Raw genomic sequence first — 17,525 nt, 5'->3', positions numbered from 1 at the left:
TTCACTCTGCGCGGTTCGGATCGCGCTGCTGGCCACTTGGCCCTCGCGGCGCCCCGTCGCGGGGTCTGTCGCCGGGGCAACAAGCTGGGTAACCGCCGCCTTTGGGATTAGCGGGTTTAGTTGGGTCCAGCGGAAGCTCGGGCCGGGGGACTCTTTGGAAACTCCGGGGCACAGAGTAACGTGAGTCGGAGCGTGGGTTCAGCCGGGACCAGGCCTGGGGGTCGGGGCCCGCGGATGCCGCCGCAGTGGCCTCGCGCCGACGGGCATCGTGGTGGGCACCCCGTGGACGTCCGGGACGCGAGCGCAGGGCACCAGTGCGGCCCGCATCCCGCGCCCGTGCTGCTCCCGCTGCGCTCTGGGGCCGACACGTCCTTTTGTGACCCTTTTGTCATTATGTGTATGTTGAGGTCCAGGGAGGGATGCGACTGGTTCAGGGAGCCGCCCAGCTTGTTGGTGGCCGATCCAGAACCGGAAGCCTAAGTGTCTTGACGCCTGGCGGGAAGATTTATCCACCGGCAGCACACAGGGCAAGGAAGAGAGAAGGTCAAACCTGCCAAGTCTCAAAACGGAGCTTATAAACAGGCAGCCGCGGGCTAGACTTGGCTGGTGGGTGCAGATTATCCCCCCAGGTCTGGAGGACTCTGAATTTGAGGCTTGCCAGCGACCCAGGCCTTTTGCTTATTCAACAGACATTCCTTAGGCACTGAATAGCCAAGCGCTTTTAGACCTGCACATGGGGACAGCTTTGGGTCAGGGGAAAAGGTACCCCAGTGAAACTGCTCCCTGCTTTCAAGTCTCCATTTGGGTCCCCAGACAGCTCCGTGACCCTCTTTGTGGTCGCGGTGTCTCCATCAGGACCATGAGGGATCTGTCCTCCGTGTTAACCCAGAACACTTCCCAGGTGTGACGCCTGGGCCAGGCCCCTCCTGGGGGCTGACAAAGCCAGGGCATGTTGGTTCCAGCAGTCTAGAGCCTGGGTCTTGGTCTCAGACGGACAGGAACTGGGGTCCCAGCTCTTTTATTTCCTCAACCTTGCTTTGTGATCTTGGGCAAGTCACTTTACCTCTGTGAACTTAAGTTTCCTCCCCTGACAAATAATGGGGTGATGGTAATGCGAAAGGTCATACATATCAAAAGCTGAGATAGACGTGATCCTTAAATTATATGAGAGCATGAAAGTCACAGTGTGCCTGGCCCAGTATTGCTAGGACCGGTTCCCTGCCCCTGTCCAGTGCCCTCAGTGATGTCTCCACCATAGTGGGGTGCAGTGCATGCTTGTTTAAATCTACGATTTGCAGCCCCAAGGACAAATCATTTAAAGCACGCTGATGCCTGGGGCCTACACTAAGGCTGTCAGATGTAGTTGGTCTGGAGTGGGGCAAGGCTCCCCTGTGAAACTCCAGTGTTCGGCTGCAGGGGGAGGCCAAGTGTGAGGGGATTCCAGGGTGGCCACAAGCTCATCTTCCTACCACTGCTGCTCCTAGATGGCACTCCCCACACTGCCCTCCTACTGGTGCAGCCGGAGGCTCCTGGATCAGCAGGCGGCGCGACAGCGACACCGGGAGCAGGAGGCCCGGCTGCAGCGGCAGTGGGATGAGAACAGCCGCTACTTTCGGATGTCGACCGTCTGCAGCTCCAAACAGGCAGAATGGAGCTCCACGAGGTCCTACCAGCGGAGGTAGCTGTGGGGTGACCACGATGGGATGGGGGCGGGTGGCCGCTCCCTGGTCAGCTGTAAGGACCTGGGAAAATGTGGCTTGAGAGCGAGTTTTCTGGAGGGTGTTGCTGGTCGGTGTGATTGCCTGCCAGGTGGTGTCTTTCCAACTGGAAACGGGGAAAAAAGATCATCAGTGAAGTAATGCATTGGCACGGAATAAAATGATAAGAAACGTATGTAGAATCTGGAAGTTTCCTGGTAACCCCACACCCCCAGCCTGACTGTATATCCCCCCATTTGTGTTTGTATATAAATACACATACACACTTTTATAAAAATACATGTAAAAACACGGAAGTTAAAAGCAGAGGCTTAGAGTCAGACAGATCTAGATGGAAATCCCAACCGTGTCGCTTGCCACTTGAATGAGCCTCAGTGTCCTCATCAGTGAAATCGGGCTGGAACAGAACCTGCTTTGTAGGGTTTACATGATGGACCGTCCATGGTTTTACGTGGTACATGGTCACTGCTCAAATAATACTAGTACTGTTATATCACAAATAAGCATATTAAAGGTTTTCTTACAGCAAAAATAAGAGTCTGTTATGCATAGTGTCCAGTGACCTGCTCTGTTAACTCTGGCTGGAGGACCCCTCTCCCACACCGTCAGGCTGTCCATGCCACAGCCTCTCTACCCACGTGGCAGAGTGGCTGTAATGTGACCAATTTGTGTGGGGCTCCCTCTCGCCCAGCATGCACGCCTACCAGCGGGAGAAGATGAAGGAGGAGAAGAGGAAGCAATTGGAGGCCAGACGGGAGAGACTCCAGCAGCTTCTGCTGGAGGAGCAGGACCTGCTGGCCAGGGAACTGGAGGAGCTGAGGCTGAGCATGAACTTGCGGGAAAAAAAAATTCGGGAGCAGCACAGGAATCTCAAGTCAGCCCGGGAAGAGCAGCGGAGACTGGTATGTTCGTGTCGCCCGTAGGGGCCGCCCAGGCCGGTCGGTGGTGCACACGTGGGCCACCCCTGGGCGCACTGGTCTGATGAGCTGGCAGCTAAGTCCAGAGCCAGGCGGGGAAAGTGCTCACTCCATTTTTGTAGATTTTTCACATTTACTGAGTTTTAAAGAGAGGTGAAGGGGGAGAGAAGCATTGATTTGTTGTTCCACTTGCTAACACATTCATTGGTTGATTCTTCTACGTGCCCTGACCAGGGATTGAACCCACAACCTTGGCGTGTCTCGGGATGACACTCTTAACCAACTGATCTACTCATCCAGGGCCCAAGTTGTTCTTCATTTGTGTGTTTTGGATGCGTTTTCTTTGTTCTCCTTGGTCCTTTAAACCATTACATCCAGGTCCTTTTTCTCTCTTCCAGTTCTGTGGTCCCACAAGCCCTGGGGCTGGTGTGTTTTATCTTCCAAAGCAGTTGTGTGGAGCAGGGAGCCCAGTCTGGGTGTTTAAGCCCGCTATGCATTGTAGAACAGATCTGTAACATCTGTTACCCGTCTGTAGCATCGATTTTGGCACCCTTTCGTCACAGAGTCATTTGTCAGTGCCACCTGGTTCCTCTCGGGTCTGGTTCCCGGAGCCACGGGTGCAAGGCTGGGGGGTTTGCGGGGCAGGCGTGGTGAGGAGCTCTCAGTCTGAGCCGACGTCCGTTGTGGGTTCTCTGAGGCACGAATGGGTTGGAAAAGTGACGTCAGGCTTCCCTCTTCGTGTTTTCTGACAGATTGCCGAACAGCTTTTGTACGAACACTGGAAACAGAACGACCCCAAACTGCGAGAGGTGAAAACCAAGGAGACCCCTCCGCTGACTCACCTAAGTGGATGAAATCACGTTTCATGGCTTGTTTTAAACTCACACCTTGTGCTGGGTTGAGATGGGCGGGAACACTCGAGATACCCAAAAAGAGCACCGCACAAGAGATCTGGTTCATTTCGCTGTTCAGCCACTGTCTGCTGAATGTCCGCTGTGATGTCCACATGGGGGGCTACAGAGGCCCCCCCTAGGGGGCCCATGCATAGGGAGCTCCCAGTCCGATGGGGGAAGCAGTGGGCAGCTCGTTACAGTGTGGGGTGCAGGGTGCTGGGCAGGGCTGGGAAGGTGGGCCTCGGTGCAGTGCCCCCCGCTCGGCTGGAGGGCAGGCAGGCATCCCAGAGGAGTCGCTGGGGTGGAGGAGGTTAGAAGGACGTGGGTGTTCACTCGATGGTGTAGCGGTGAGGAGAGGACATTCTGGACAGCGGCAACTGCGAGAATGTGGCCTGAGTCACGAGAGCAGGACGCGTCCAGGGAGCTACAAGTGGCGGGGGGCTGGGAAGTCAGGGAGGGAGAGCCCCAAGAGCAGAGGCTGGTGAGGGAGATAGGGCCAGACCTCGGGCAGCCTTGCATGCTTTCCCTGGAAGCTCGGGCAGCGCCTGGATGACTTTAAGCAGGGGTGCAATGGGATCCCAGCTGCGTTTTGGGGAACAGCCACTCTAGCAGCAGTGTCGAGGTGGGTGGGAAGAGGCGGTGCCAGTTGGGGGCTGCTCCAGCAGCGAGGTGAGCGATGGTGAAGGCTCAAACTGGGGGTGGTAGGAGAGAGAGGACACATCTGGGGTCTGGAGAAGGGAGGTTGGGCTAGAGGGTGATAATCCCCTCACCAATCTCAACCAACAGTTTGTGCACACGTGCGGTGGTGCTAATCTCCGTATCTGTAATTACATGTAGAAACTGCCAGTCACCAAGTCACGGAGCATGTCAGTGCTTCTGAGTACGGGCAGTCAGCACGAACTATGGGGAGATGCTTCTCCCTGGCCCCGTGGTTGTCAGCTGAGTGGGCCCTCCAAAGGCATTTACTCAGAAAAGCTTATCTAGAACATTAAGTTGGTTGCAAAGGTCCATATTTGCAAGTTGAGGAAGAAAATTCAGCTTTTTACAATTTTCCAAATAAAAGCTTTTGGACAGAGTACTGTAGTTCACTTTTCTCATCCAAAAGATTCTCTAAAGCCCCAACTTGTTGCATCCGCTAGAGCACGCTGCACGTTTTCACAGCCGCTGCTTTGCAGAGGTTCTGGGGGCCGGCAGGGGCTGCGCCTGCCCCTCACCAGCTGCTGCTCGCTGAGGCCTGGCCTGCTGTGGACCAGCCGGGTGGCCTCTGAGATGCTGTTCCCATTTAAGCGTCTGCTGACCGTTCCTGCTGAACTCCAGGGACTGGGGGGACAGTTCCTGCTGAACTCCAGGGAACTGGGGGGACAGTTCCTGCTGAACTCCAGGGAACTGGGGGGACAGTTCCTGCTGAACTCCAGGGAACTGGGGGGACAGTTCCTGCTGAACTCCAGGGAACTGGGGGGACAGTTTCTGTTCATTTGTTCCAACCCTTGAGACTGGTTTAGAACCCTGGTCCTTCGGTTTTCTGGCTGACTGGTGTTGGGGTCATCGTGTGCTCCCTTACTGGACACCGGGGCCGCTCTGGGTCCGCACACGAGGAAGCCACGGTCACGGCTCAGTGCGTGAACATCTGCTAGATGGACCAGAGCGGAAATTAACTCCCCACCCCCTCTCACCCGCAGATTGAATCGGACCTGCACAAGAGGCACGTGACGGACACTTGGGAGCTGCAGAGAGAGGAGAAAAAGCAGGTGCGGTGTATCGCCGGCAGCGGCTCCCTGTGCTGTAGTGGGGGCCTGTCTCCACGTCTCTGACTTCGGTTCTTGTTTCCAGTGCTCGTGACTGGGGTCTCGGAACAGACTCCCACACACGCGCTCACACTGAACGGTGGTTGCCCTTGCACACACTAGTGATCCCTGTGTGATCACTACTCGGTGACAGGCCGGCTCGTGGTAGGGGAGTGTGCATCTCAAAGGGTGTGTTGGTTGCTGGCGGTCTGTCTTGATAAAACGTGCATCGTAAGCTTCCAGCCTCGGCTTACATACCTCCACGAACCTGTTGCTTTGCTCCTGGGTTCCTTTTAGAAGGTTTTTTGGGGCGCCCTTCCTTGGTGCCAGGCTGTATGCTGTGTGCTTCCCCAGCTCCGTGTCAGGGGAGCGGGAGTCGGTCCCACAGCTCCCACAGGGAGCACCAAGCGCAGGGCCACACAGCTGAGAGGCAGCCCACTCGGGGGGCGGGCACATCGGAAAGAGGACCTGGGCCTGCAGCCAGCTGTGTGCCACGGGAGCTGGTCTTCCCCGGCCGCGCGTCCCGTGTGCTCATCTCCCGGGTTCGTTTGGCCCCGTGTAGCAAGAAGCCTCGGAGAAGGAGGAGAACACGCGGCAGGAGAACGAGTACGAGACGGCCCGCAGGGAGGCGCTGGAGCGCATGAGAGCAGAGGAGGAGCGGAGGCAGCTGGAGGAGAAGCTCCAGGCCGAGGCGCTGCTCCAGCAGATGGAGGAGCTGAAGGTGAAGGAGATGGAGGTGAGGGCGCGCCACGGCCACGCATGCCCACACCGCGTGGCCTCCTCTCGGCTGCTTGCGGTTCTAAGGAGACCGTACTGGGGAGGTGACTCTGAGAAACACAGCAGGGGTGGGTTCTCCCTTCAGACACGATTGTCATCGGTGGTTTTGCCATACTTCTGGCTCATGTCATCTGCCCAGGTTCTAGAATGTTCGAGACATGGAGATAATACCTGTTCTCTTGGGTGTGTTTTGAGGCCTGCTGTCTCAGGGCCTTCTTAGCCCTGGGGGTTTCCCACGAGCTGAGTAGACTTGACTTAGATGTCCGAGCACAGGTCTCTGGCCAGTGAGATATGGGTCTCACGGCACAAACTGTGAGGGTCTTCGGTCCAGGAGGCTACTTGAGAATACCCACAGTTCTTCCAGTTCCGTGAGGAGAGCACCCCCTCCCCCAGACCTGAACGATTCACGAACTTGGTCTTAGTGCCCACCACTTACTATGGGCACTAAGCGCTGGGCTGGGTGCTAAGCGCTGGGCTGGGCACTAGAGATACAGCCGTGAGCAAGGCCCACGGACCTGGCCCTCACGGCAAAAGCAGGTCAGGTGGAGGTGGCAGGTGGTGAGTCACAGTCAGGCAGGGACAGTACAGGGTCCCTGCCTGACTGTAACTCAGTACAGGGAAGCACAGAGCGTGGGGTGCATCCCTGACAGTACAGGGAAGCACAGCATGGGGTGCATCCTTGTCAGCAGGGCAGGAAAAGGCTCTTGCAAGAAGTGGCTCTTCTGAGTTGGAGTGAGGGAGTGAGGCTGGGGCCAGGGTCTCAAGGGCCCAGCGATGGGCGGTGGGGGTTGTAGTCACCAGGGGCCAGGCCAGCCTGGCCCCCTTGTTGCAGAGGTCTGCTGACAGTGGAGCTGAGAAACAAAGGAAGCTCCGATTCTCACGATCTCAGTGGGGGTTACTGTCCTTGTAACCACAGGCCACCAAACTGAAGAAGGAACAGGAGAATCTGTTGAAGCAGCGCTGGGAGCTGGAGAGGCTGGAGGAAGAGAGGAAGCGGATGGCAGCCCTCCGGCGGAAGGCGGAGCTGGGGTGTGTTGGGCAGCGCGTCCCCGCCCTGCTGTCCCCGGGCCCCTCGCTTTCTCACATGCATTGGCGCCCCTGAAACCAGAGGGCACAGCCCGTGATAAGTAGCTGCCTAGCCTCCATTTAAGCCTTGTAAGACACTGACAGCAGCCTATACTTTGCCTGTTTTTAGACGCTTTTTGAGACATCAGTATAACGTGCAGCTCAACAGACGGGCACAGCAGATCCAAGAGGAGTTGGTGAGTCTGGAGAGAGAGCCTGGCGTTCCTCTCATCCTCTTTCGAAAAGCACGTTTTCCATTGCTCAGGAACGAATTAGTTGTGCCCTGGTAAGAAGTAAACGCAAAGTGAGATGCCCCGGACCAGCCCCTGCAATCTCTGCCCTGCCCCGGGGTGTCCATTCTAGCAGGTACCTTTCTGGATACACGTGCACATCCAGGGAAGTGCTGGTTTTTTAAAAAGTGCACCTGAAGGTGCACTCCTGCACACACCTACCTAACAGTACATCTCACGCTTTGTGGCCAGGCTGCTTAGACTGAGCTTGTTCTGTGTCACTAGCTGCTCAGTATTCCCGTCAGGCACTCAGACGGGCTCCCTCCCTGAGAGGGACGAGGGCGCGAGCCAGCAAACCCGGTTCCTCCCACCCCACCTGCTGGCATCAGGCGTCCTCGGGCGGCAGTGCCATGCGGCTTTTCCCGAGGACGGCCTCCCCGTCTCAAGGCCTCCAGCGTCCCCTCCTTCTACAGTGTCCCACGGCAGAGGTGTGCAGAACAGCCACTTCCCTACCCATGCATGTGGGTGGCTTCGGGTTTTCCCTCCTGCGGCGCGGCTGCAGGGAGCATTTGGGTGTCTGCCTCTGCGCTTGTGCCCCTGTGGTCTGTGTTCTTCGAAGTGCAACTGCTGTCGGATGGCGTCTGACAGGCTCTACCACTGGGTGCGTCTGGGGGCAGGGACGTGCATGCGGTGGCAGAGGGGTCTCCCTGAGGCAGAGAACAGCTCCCGTCCTCTGTGGTGTCGGTGTCGTTTTAACCCATCCCAACATCTCCCCGCCTCTCCTTGGAGAGCACTGGCAGCAGTGCGGGGTCCGGAGAAGGGCTGGGGCGGGCAGGCGTGGAGGCTGTGGCTGCCCACGGTGCTCCTCCCCCTTCCTCCAGGAGGCGGACAAGCGCATCCTGCAGGCGCTCATGGAGAAGGAGGAGGAGAACCAGCGCGCACACTTGGCCCAGCGGGAGCAGGCGCTGGCCGACGTGGCGTGGATGAAGCAGGTCCTCGAGGAGCAGCTGCAGCTGGAGAAGGAGCGGGAGGCAGAGCTGCAGATGCTGCTGAGGTAGGCGAGGGGCGGCAGCTGTCCGGGCCGCACACGCCGGGTCTCTGCTGCGGTGCCGGGCACCCCTGCAGGGATCCGGGAGGGCGCTGTGGTTCGGAAACATCCGTCCAAAAGCTGCCCACCATTCACGAGGAGCACATCTTCGTCAGGGCCTGGCTTGTGGGGGAATTTCCTTCAGGTTATTTAAAGTGAAAATCATTAAGGTTTAGAGAAAGGATCTATTCACCCAAAATCTTGGATGTTTGAGAGGAAATTATTGTAAGTTATGGAGATGTTGCCTGCTCCTTAGGTCTGTATAAATGGGTCTGGACCCCAAAAATTAACCTAGTAGACTGAAGTAACAGGTAACCACCACTGAGCACTTACAGTGTCAGCCAGGTGGTGGGTAGGCGGGTCGCTCATTCACATCAGGTACAGGGCGAGCTAGCCATGGCCCCAGGAGTGTGGCCACAGAGCTCAGGCCCTTGCAGTGCCCCCCACCCCAACCCCACAGCTCCCCAGAGTCCGGAGGGTCCCATTCACGCCAGCGTGTGATGGTCTGGCTGCGGGCCATCCCAGGTGCCTTTTGTAGAGACGAGTGTCAGGGCACTTCGGGAACTTACTTGTAGCAGCGCTGTCCGTGCACCTGCCCCTCACCTGTTTAAAGTCTGCGTGGGCGAGTCTCTTCGAAGGCCGGCCCACAGATGTGTCTGCCTGATGCCGCGGAGCCCTGTTGGCCCTCTAGTTCCCTCCTGATGTTGGCGGGGGTGGGGAGCCTGCTGTCACTGTTCTGTGCCCCCCAGGGAGGAAGCCAAGGAAATGTGGGCGAAGAGAGAGGCAGAGTGGGACCGGGAGAGGAGCGCGCGCGACCGGCTGATGACCGAGGTAATCCCCGCTGGGCCGGGGGTGGGCCGGCTGGTGCCCGGGCTGGCGACCTGGGAATGTGTGACCTCGTACTGACCCTGCCAGATGTTCTGGGAACAGAGTCCTCTCGTGCTATTTTAAATGGACTTTTCATATCATTATAAAAGTGTAATGGGAGCTTATTAGAAAAAAAATTCAGTAGAAAAAGTCACCCAGACCCCTGTCACCTATGTGGACGGGGTCACTGTTCCCTCCTGTGTCTCTGTTCCTGTAGACAATGCTTTCACCTGTGTATCCCTCCGTGCGCGGTGCTGTCAGACTCCGAGCACTCCAGGTGCTCCCACGTTGTCTTTGTGAATGTTCTGACGGCTGTGTAATGTGTCATCGTGTGGGCACACGAGAGTTTGCTTTTCCCTTCCCTTTTGTGGGCTTGTTTCTTTTTTTTTTCTAATTTTGAGCCATCACAAGAAATACGTCAGTGAACATCTTGGCGTAGGAAGCTTTTCTGTACTTAGGGTTTTTTTCTTGGGGTACATCACCAGGAGTGGACTAAAGAATGTACGTGTGTTATTTGCCATATTTCAGTAATGTGTATGAGACACACACCAACTAAAAGGAAATCTTTTGGGGGAAAAAGGTCTTCATCATCCATGTATTAAAAGTTAGGGTAAAGTGGTTTTAAATGGAAATCATATTTTGTGCATGTTGGTTCACAGCATTTTGGAATCTGTGGGAAATCGGGTCCCAGTTGGGCTTTTGTGAACACCAGATATTCTCCAGCATCCTTTGATTTTCCCCATTTAAAATGTTCCTCCCAGTTGTCACCACTTGACATCTCCCCCGAGAGACCTCACTTTGGGGGTGTCTTCTGGCCATTTCTTGTTCCCAACTCCGGGCAGGGTTTGGGAGGGCGGCAGGCCACAATCCTGCTCTGGAGCCGGGTCTCCACACACAGCAGGCTTCTTCATTCCAGGCGGCTGGAGGGGTGACCCAGGCCCACCCCGGCCACCTGTGTGGCTTGCGGCTTATGTCTGTGCTCTGGAGCCCAGTCTCCCAGAGAGGGAGAGCCACGTGGCTCTTGTGGTTCTGGGCCCCTGGACAGGGGGCTCCATCCCACCTCCTTGGAGCTCCTGGTGCTCAGCTCTGTCTCCAGAACACACAGTCTGTGGACACTGTGTGACGGGGGTGTGACGGGGTGTGACAGGGGTGGGAGGGACCCATGGGTGACACGATTTGGACGGAGTCTGGAGTCTGGACTTGCCTGTGTCCGGCGTGTTTGGGCCTCAGGCTGAGGATTAGGCTGGGGCTGGGCCAGGTGCAGCCGCGGTGTGGAGAACAGCTATCTGTTGGAGGCACACTGAAACCTCCCCTTTTCCGTGGTGCCGAGGCCAGGTCCTGACGGGGAGACAACAACAGATACAAGAGAAGATTGAGCAAAACCGACGGGCGCAAGAAGAGTCCCTGAGACACAGGGAGCAACTCATTCAAAACCTTGAGGAGGCACGAGAGTCAGCTCGTCGTGAGAAAGAGGAGAGCGAAGAACTGAAGTCAGCCAGGAAGCAGGAGCTGGAGGCCCAGGTGGGGCCCAGTCCGTGGGCGGCAGCGGGGTGAGCGCTGCATTGGGATGAGGGTGGCAGCGGCAGGCCCTGCCTCGGCTCCTGCACCGTCGAGGCACAGGGTTCGGGGCCCCTGACTTGCCCTCACTGCCCGGCGCCAGCTGCCTGGTCTGCGAAGCCCACGTCGGAGAACTCCGTGCACCCGTTTTATTTCCGGCTGAAACCCTGCCCCTGCCCGTGTGGTTCAGGCTACAGTCGGCTCTTCCCGCCTGTGGGAGCGAGGCTGCTGTCACTGCCCGCCACCTCTTTCCTGTGTGCACTGGAGGGCATGTCGTTCACTGGGCCGCACTTGTCTGCTTGTTCAATTCGGTGCCCACTGGGTGACACAAAAGAACCCCCCAAGCACGTGGCCACACCCAGAGCTGTTTACCAGGCACACGTTACCACGCACGGGACCTCTCCAGAGCCGTAGATGCCCTCCCCACTTCCCGGCACTCCCGTCACTGTTCCGTTCCCTCACGCTCCAGCCGGGGCAGGCCCTCGGGCTTTCCCTCCCGACAGAGGCAGGGCTCTGCCCGGGGCCTGGTCTCCGGCTGACTCACTCTCTGTGCCCAGGTTGCAGAACGCCAGCTGCAGGCATGGGAAGTGGACCAGCAGGAGGAGGAGGAGGAGGCGGCGGCGAGGCAGGCAGAAGAGCTCAGCAATGCCCTGCTGCAGCAGGAGGTGGAGATGATGGCCAGGCAGGGGTTCCGGCCCAAGGTAGGGAGCCTGCAGGGCATGGGCCCTGCTGCCAAGCCACTCAGGCCCTGCTGCCCCAGGACTGTTCAAAGCCTGGGCCCAGCCCTGCTTCCCTGCCGGCTCAGATTCTTCCTGTGGTGGTGCTTTCGTGTTTCCCTTTGCTCCGCTGGTGGGGAACCTTGACCCAGGGTCTGTGCCAGCCGTGGTGGGGCCTTGAACAGCCCTTGAGGTGATTTTGCGTTCGCTCCTGTCACTGCAATCTGGGGGTCGAGGTCCTCCTGGCTGCTAAGGGTCGAGGTGCCTGTTGACTCTGGGGACAAACAGCAGTGTAAGGAGAGCGCGGCCCCAGCTGGTGAGAGGCGAAGGCGGTGTGCCAGGCCCTGACTGTCCAGCCGTCAGAGCCCCTCCCTGTGGTCTGACCCCCTCCCCATGGGCTGACCCTCTCCCCTTCTCCCCTTCTCCCCCTGCCTCTCGAAACTTAAGTGGCCCCCTGCTGTGAGGAACTGATGGCCGAAGGAGCTGGGAGCTGACTGAGGGCACAGCAGGCATGTCGCCTCTGCCTCTCCTTTTTGGGGCCACCCCGGGGCTCTAAAGCACTGTGGGACCAGGAGGCCGGCTCTGCTGTGGTCAGGCAGCTCAGAAGCCGATGAAACCCCCAGGGCCGGTGCTGCGCCGGCCGCAGAGCAGTAACGTCCTCACTGGCTGGGCTTTTGATGGGCTGGGGACAGCACTTTAAACCTACTCGACCCCGGGCCAGTGAGTGTCTCAGGATTAGGTCGTCACGGAGCACAGGTGAAAATGTTACTTAGGGCCGGTGCTTTTTAAAAAGTCATCATGTGACTCCTTGGTGGCGTAGGGTCAGAGCTGTTCCAGCTGCCCATGGAAACGGCCGTCTGCACTGTGCCGTCAGCTCCTACTTACAGCCCCACGCCCCAGAGGCTGCTGATCTGATCGGTCTCGTGCCTCCTCTCTTTTCTCAGCCTCACGGACACCCCAGAATCGCTTGGAACTGACCTCCGCGGCACTGTGGGCACAGGGGACAGGATGCCGAGGCCTTCGCCATGTGGCCGTCAGACAGGTGGACAGCGTCCTGTTCCAGGGTGGGGTCACTGTAAGACGGTTCAGCGGGCCACTCAGGTCCTCAGTTGCACGGATCGAGGGTCTGGCCAGGCCTCCGGGTGTCGTGGATGCGCAGCACCCAGCAGGGGGCCCTCTCCTGCCTCATCACTCAAGAGCGGGGCTCTTCAGGCGCACGCTGACGGTGCCGTGACAGCCCCGTGATGCGATTGTCACTAACGTAAGCTGCGGAGTCCATGCCAGGCGCCCAGTGTGTTCCACGACGGGCTTTGTGACCTCCCGTTGTTTCACCCTTAACTGACAACCTCCAGCAAAGCCTCCAGCTAGCGATATAAGGGATGTTTTTTAACTTTTAAAATTGCCATTTAAATTTAGCTATTCTGTTGACGACAAGACACGTAGGTCTTCGTGTAAGTTTATTCAGGGTTAGTAATTCAGTGGTGCCGAAAGCGTCGCATCTGGTTTTCTGACGCAGAGAGCTTTGAACCTGAGACAGTCCGACAGGCTCCATGGATGCTTCCAGGCAGGTGGCGAGACACACCCCTCCTCCTCTGGGGAGCGCCGTGTGCTGTGGGTGGGGGCGGGAGGAGTGACCCCAACATGCGAGTTTCTGAGCCTCCAAAGGTGACCTCAAAGGGTCGTTTGGACGGCTGACCTTTTGGTGCGACACTTTGCACCTCTGGTGTGTTAGCAAGGTCTCAGCTCCCAACAGCCTTCGGGGATTTATGTGCCCAGAGGAAGGGGCATTGGACTTGAAGAAACTACATCAGACTGAGCCACAAGTCAGCCAGAACTTTCTCTTCCCTCTGGTATGTCGCTGTGACGTGGCTCTAAGCTAATCTCTTCATAAACAGCTACAACGTCCTCGGGGCGGCAGCCACGCTCCATTCCCGCTCTGAAGGTTCGGTTCTCACTCTGTTGTGTTCAGGATGCCACGTCACACTAAGGCACAGCCAAGTACCGTCCCAGGTCATCGAAACCAGAGTACGCTTCAGAGTCCTGCATCCAGGGCTGTGAAAACAGATGAGGCTGCAAACTGCCTGCTCAGTCTGTTCCCCACATTCTGGTCTCACATTTCTTTGGATGCGACGTGCACTCCCCCACCCCGCCACCCCCAGCACCGCGTTCATTGTGCATGCTCGTTTTTGTTCCTGTTTCGGAGGCTCACTGACCGTGCAGTACAGTTCTGGTTTCACCACATCACTTCTGGGGGTTCTTAACGTTGCTCTTACTGATGGTGGTGAAGCGGGCTGTGCAGAGTGATAGATTTTCACTCACTTAATCCACATCTACGGGTCTCGCTGTTCTCAGTGACTGGTCACTTTCTCTAGGTCACATTCACTTTTCTTGGAAAAGTGGCGTTGTCTCCCCTCACTGCCCGCGGAGCCTCTTCCCCACTGGGAATTACCATCATACGGTCTGAGCTCCAGCATGGGGTGAGGCGGACAGAATGCCCCGTAAACCGGCACTCAGGTGTTTCCTGCAAATGCATGATTTTTTCGAATTTCTTGTTTTTGAAGCCAGCCGGTAATCTTCCCTATCGGCATCAGGAACTCTGTTACACTGCTTCTCCATCCTAATATAGTTACATGTTATCTCTCTGAAATGTTTCTAAATTTAGAGCTTCCACTGTCCCACGTTTCTGGTATGGCCCACACTCCGCTTGTCTCATATATACTCTGATTATGTCATGGCTGTACGTATGCATATTGGTTTGTTGTTTCGAGCACCTTTTTCTACTTACTGCAAAGTTCATGATTAATACTCTTCTACAGATTCTTCTATAAAGTTTAATTCCTTTAGAAAAGATGGTACTGAGGCCTGTACTGACATAAAATGATTCGTATTTTGTTCTGTGAGTACAAACTTACTCTTCCTGCTCATTCAGCACCTGCTCCCCCTGGGGAGGTGCAGGGTGCGGCCTGGGGGGCGGGGCCCGGAGCTGAAAGGGACAGTGACAGCAGTGGAACCGGACAGGAGTGAGCAGACGGCGCCGGCAGGCACAGGGCTGGCTGTGACTCACGGGACTGGAGGGGCCACTTGTACAATAAATACATCCAGTGCATGCCTGTTTCTCTTACAGGTATGGTGAGTGTTTTTTCATGATCTGGGTGTGTAGGAAGTTTTATAAAACACAAAGCCTCACACAGCCTCTGTTTCTAGGTAGAAACATTCCGGGCAAGGATTCCCCAACCCAGGCAGCACTGCCCTTCATGCTGCTGACTTGGTACCCATGAGCCGAGCCCAGCACCCTGGTCACCATGAACACCTACGTTTCTTACCCCTTCTGGGGGGAGGGCACGAATGGGGCTCTCTGGGCACTTCGGCAGAGAGACTTGGGCCTTTGCCCATTAACAGCCCAAGGAGTGCCGGCCTTGAGGCCCAGGCCTCTCCTCACCACACAGGCCCTCCCCCGGTGACGGGAGCCAGGCCTCTGGCTCCCAGTGCCGCCTCCCCATCAGGAGCCCCTGGACCTGTGTCTCCAGGCCAGACTCCTGTGCCCCCACCACTCTGACATCTCCACTGTGTCTCAGGTGCCTTAAACTCAGCACAGGAAGGCCAGTGGATGATCTCTCTTAAACCTCTGTCATTAAACAAGCAGCAGCAGCAGCCCCCTACAGTACCGAATGGCCCAGCACCCTCCGGCCCACCACAGGGCCATAGGCCAGGGGCACTGCATCCTGCCACCACAGCCTCCGAGATCTCCGAGCCTGTCTCTCGGTCCCTCTCACCGCCGTCACTTCTGGCCACCGCCGACCGCTGTCCAAAGTCGCATGTCCACCTCACTTTCCTCTCCGTCCTGCAGACAGAGGCCTTCTGCAAACATTCACCTGAAATGGAAATTTTCCATCTTCAAGGGTGTCCCCTGCACTTAGGCCCAAATGCTTCCCTGGCCTCCCAGGAGCCCTCGCCGAGAATGCCGGCCTGCTTGCCTTCTGGCCCGGGAAATAGGACTGACAATCAGGTCAGCACAAAATGTTCCTCCCGCCATTACAGCAGCAAAAACTGATAGCCCAGGTGTCCAACAGCAGGAAATGTCCCAACAGTTTGCGTTTGGGATATTATACAGTGCATTAAGAAGAAATAAAATGCTTAGATGTTTTAAGGTTCTGGAGAAATGTTCATGCTGTGTTAGAAAGCTCACCTGACCTGTGTGGCTCGGTTGGTCGGGCATGGTCCTGCTAAGAGCAAGGTCGCCGGTTTGATTCCCGGTCAGGGCACACGCCTGGGTTGCGGGCCAGGTCCCTGGTGGGGGCGTGTACGAGAGGCAGCCAGTCGATGTTTCTCTCTCACATCAGTGTTTCTGTCCCTCTCTCCCCTCTCCCTTAAAAAGCTCAAAAACAATATTTTCATAATTCCATTTTTAAGGGAATAATACCATTTTGAGAGTATTTCTAAAAGTTGGGATAATGGCTATTTTTATTTTGGGTGCTTTTCTATATTTTACACAGAGAATATTATCTCTGAAAAGAGGGCAGGATATTATTTAAAAAATAAAAAGGCAGCCCTGGCTGGCGTAGCTCAGTGGATTGAGCACAGGCTGGGAACCAAAGTGTCCCAGGTTCGATTCCCAGCCAGGGTACATTCCTGGGTTGCAGGCCATAATCCCCAGCAACCGCACATTGATGTTTCCCTCTCTCTATCTCCCTCCCTTCCCTCCCTAAAAAATAAATAAAATATTTAAAAAAAAATAAAAAGGCAAACAGTCACTTTCCACCCTCTGACAGGGCACGTTAGGGACCCGTCCCCAGGCTTGGGGGTGGGAGTCTTCAGTCAGGTACAGTCCCCCACGATGGTGTCTTGGGCCCCCTCACAGACCTCGGGGCCTGAACAAGGTGGAGGGTACCACTGAAAACATATTTCAACAGGTCACACGTCATATGATTCCATTTCCATAATATTCCGGAAAGGACAAAATCTCGTAGATGGAGAAAGGTCATGGTTGCCAGGGAACAGGGCGTGACTGGAAAGGGACAGACCCAGGGACGTGTGTGGTGACACAGGGGTCTGTATCTTCATCGTGGGGGTGACAGGAACCTACATGTGCGGTAAGTGGCACAGAACGCCCCTCCCCCACCACACACACACACACACACACACACACGGGCGCAGATGACCTCTGTGGCGTCAGTTTGTGACTGCAGACGTCAGGGTTGTGTCGGCGACACTTTAATGATGTGCTTCAGCCGTGGAAGACGTCACCACCGGGGAAGAGTGAGCAAGGGCACTGGGGACCTCTGGGACATGTGAGTCTAGGAAGGTTCCAGAACGAAACACAACAGGGAGGTTCCTTAAGACACAACACACCGCAGGGAAGACAGTTGACCGACGGGGTGACATTAAAAAGGCCTGTCTTGGAGAGACCCCTGAGATGGGGAGAAGATGTGCCACAGGAAGGAAAAGGACGTTCGTGACCGATGGGGAACACGGGACTGGGACATCTTCAAAACCTTTGTGAATAATTTCCGGAACCCCCCGAGAACCTAATGGAAAAATGGCTAACCACTCAAACTGCCACTTCACAAAAGAGGGAAGAAATCTAAATGGCTAGTACACGTGGAAAAGCACACAACCATGTAATTAATCAGAAATGCAAATTACAAGGAGATACTAGAACAATGCAAACACAGGGCACTGGCAACACTAAAATGGCTTATCACCCGCTGTTGATGAAGAGGCAAAGGAACGGGAAATCTCATCTTCCACAGGTCCAGCACTTGTTGGAAACAGTGTTACCGGTGTGGAGAAGCTCCTGCTCTATAACCCACCCCCAGAGGTCCGCACTGAGCTACAGACCCCACAGAAACACGGTTCCAAAACACAATGTTCATAGATTTTTTTTTGTAACTAAAAATAACCACCCAACAATAAA

The 17,525-nt window shown here is 56.2% G+C and overlaps 1 protein-coding gene across 2 annotated transcripts; it reads left to right on the top strand.

The window, feature by feature from the left end:
- LOC114509551 (trichoplein keratin filament binding) lies at nucleotides 1-14,503 on the top strand. 2 transcript variants are annotated; one of them, XM_036013668.1, is made up of 13 exons: nucleotides 1-88; nucleotides 1,485-1,678; nucleotides 2,410-2,620; nucleotides 3,388-3,444; nucleotides 5,208-5,276; nucleotides 5,875-6,048; nucleotides 7,006-7,118; nucleotides 7,285-7,351; nucleotides 8,266-8,438; nucleotides 9,221-9,302; nucleotides 10,674-10,859; nucleotides 11,453-11,596; nucleotides 12,556-14,503. In XM_036013668.1, exons 2-13 carry the CDS (start codon nucleotides 1,485-1,487, stop codon nucleotides 12,586-12,588), a joined length of 1,503 nt encoding a protein of 500 aa, XP_035869561.1. In that variant the 5' UTR covers nucleotides 1-88; the 3' UTR covers nucleotides 12,589-14,503. The 2 variants fall into 2 exon arrangements, with proteins under 2 accessions (XP_035869561.1, XP_028383706.1); XM_028527905.2 differs by having other exon boundaries at nucleotides 33-180.
- Nucleotides 14,504-17,525: the final 3,022 nt, after the last annotated feature.

This window comes from Phyllostomus discolor, chromosome 13 (assembly GCF_004126475.2).
Source record: "Phyllostomus discolor isolate MPI-MPIP mPhyDis1 chromosome 13, mPhyDis1.pri.v3, whole genome shotgun sequence".
In the NCBI taxonomy this organism is placed as follows: domain Eukaryota; kingdom Metazoa; phylum Chordata; class Mammalia; order Chiroptera; family Phyllostomidae; genus Phyllostomus; species Phyllostomus discolor.
The sequence above is the reverse complement of the archived record's forward strand: the minus strand, read 5'-3'. Positions and strand labels throughout refer to the sequence as shown.

Coding starts and splice junctions, on each gene's coding strand:
- LOC114509551 (XM_036013668.1), top strand. CDS start 1,485: ATGGCACTCCCCACACTGCCCTCCTACTGGTGCAGCCGGAGGCTCCTG. Junction 5,277..5,874: donor AGAGAGAGGAGAAAAAGCAG/GTGCGGTGTATC, acceptor GGCCCCGTGTAG/CAAGAAGCCTCGGAGAAGGA. Junction 10,860..11,452: donor AGCAGGAGCTGGAGGCCCAG/GTGGGGCCCAGT, acceptor CTCTGTGCCCAG/GTTGCAGAACGCCAGCTGCA.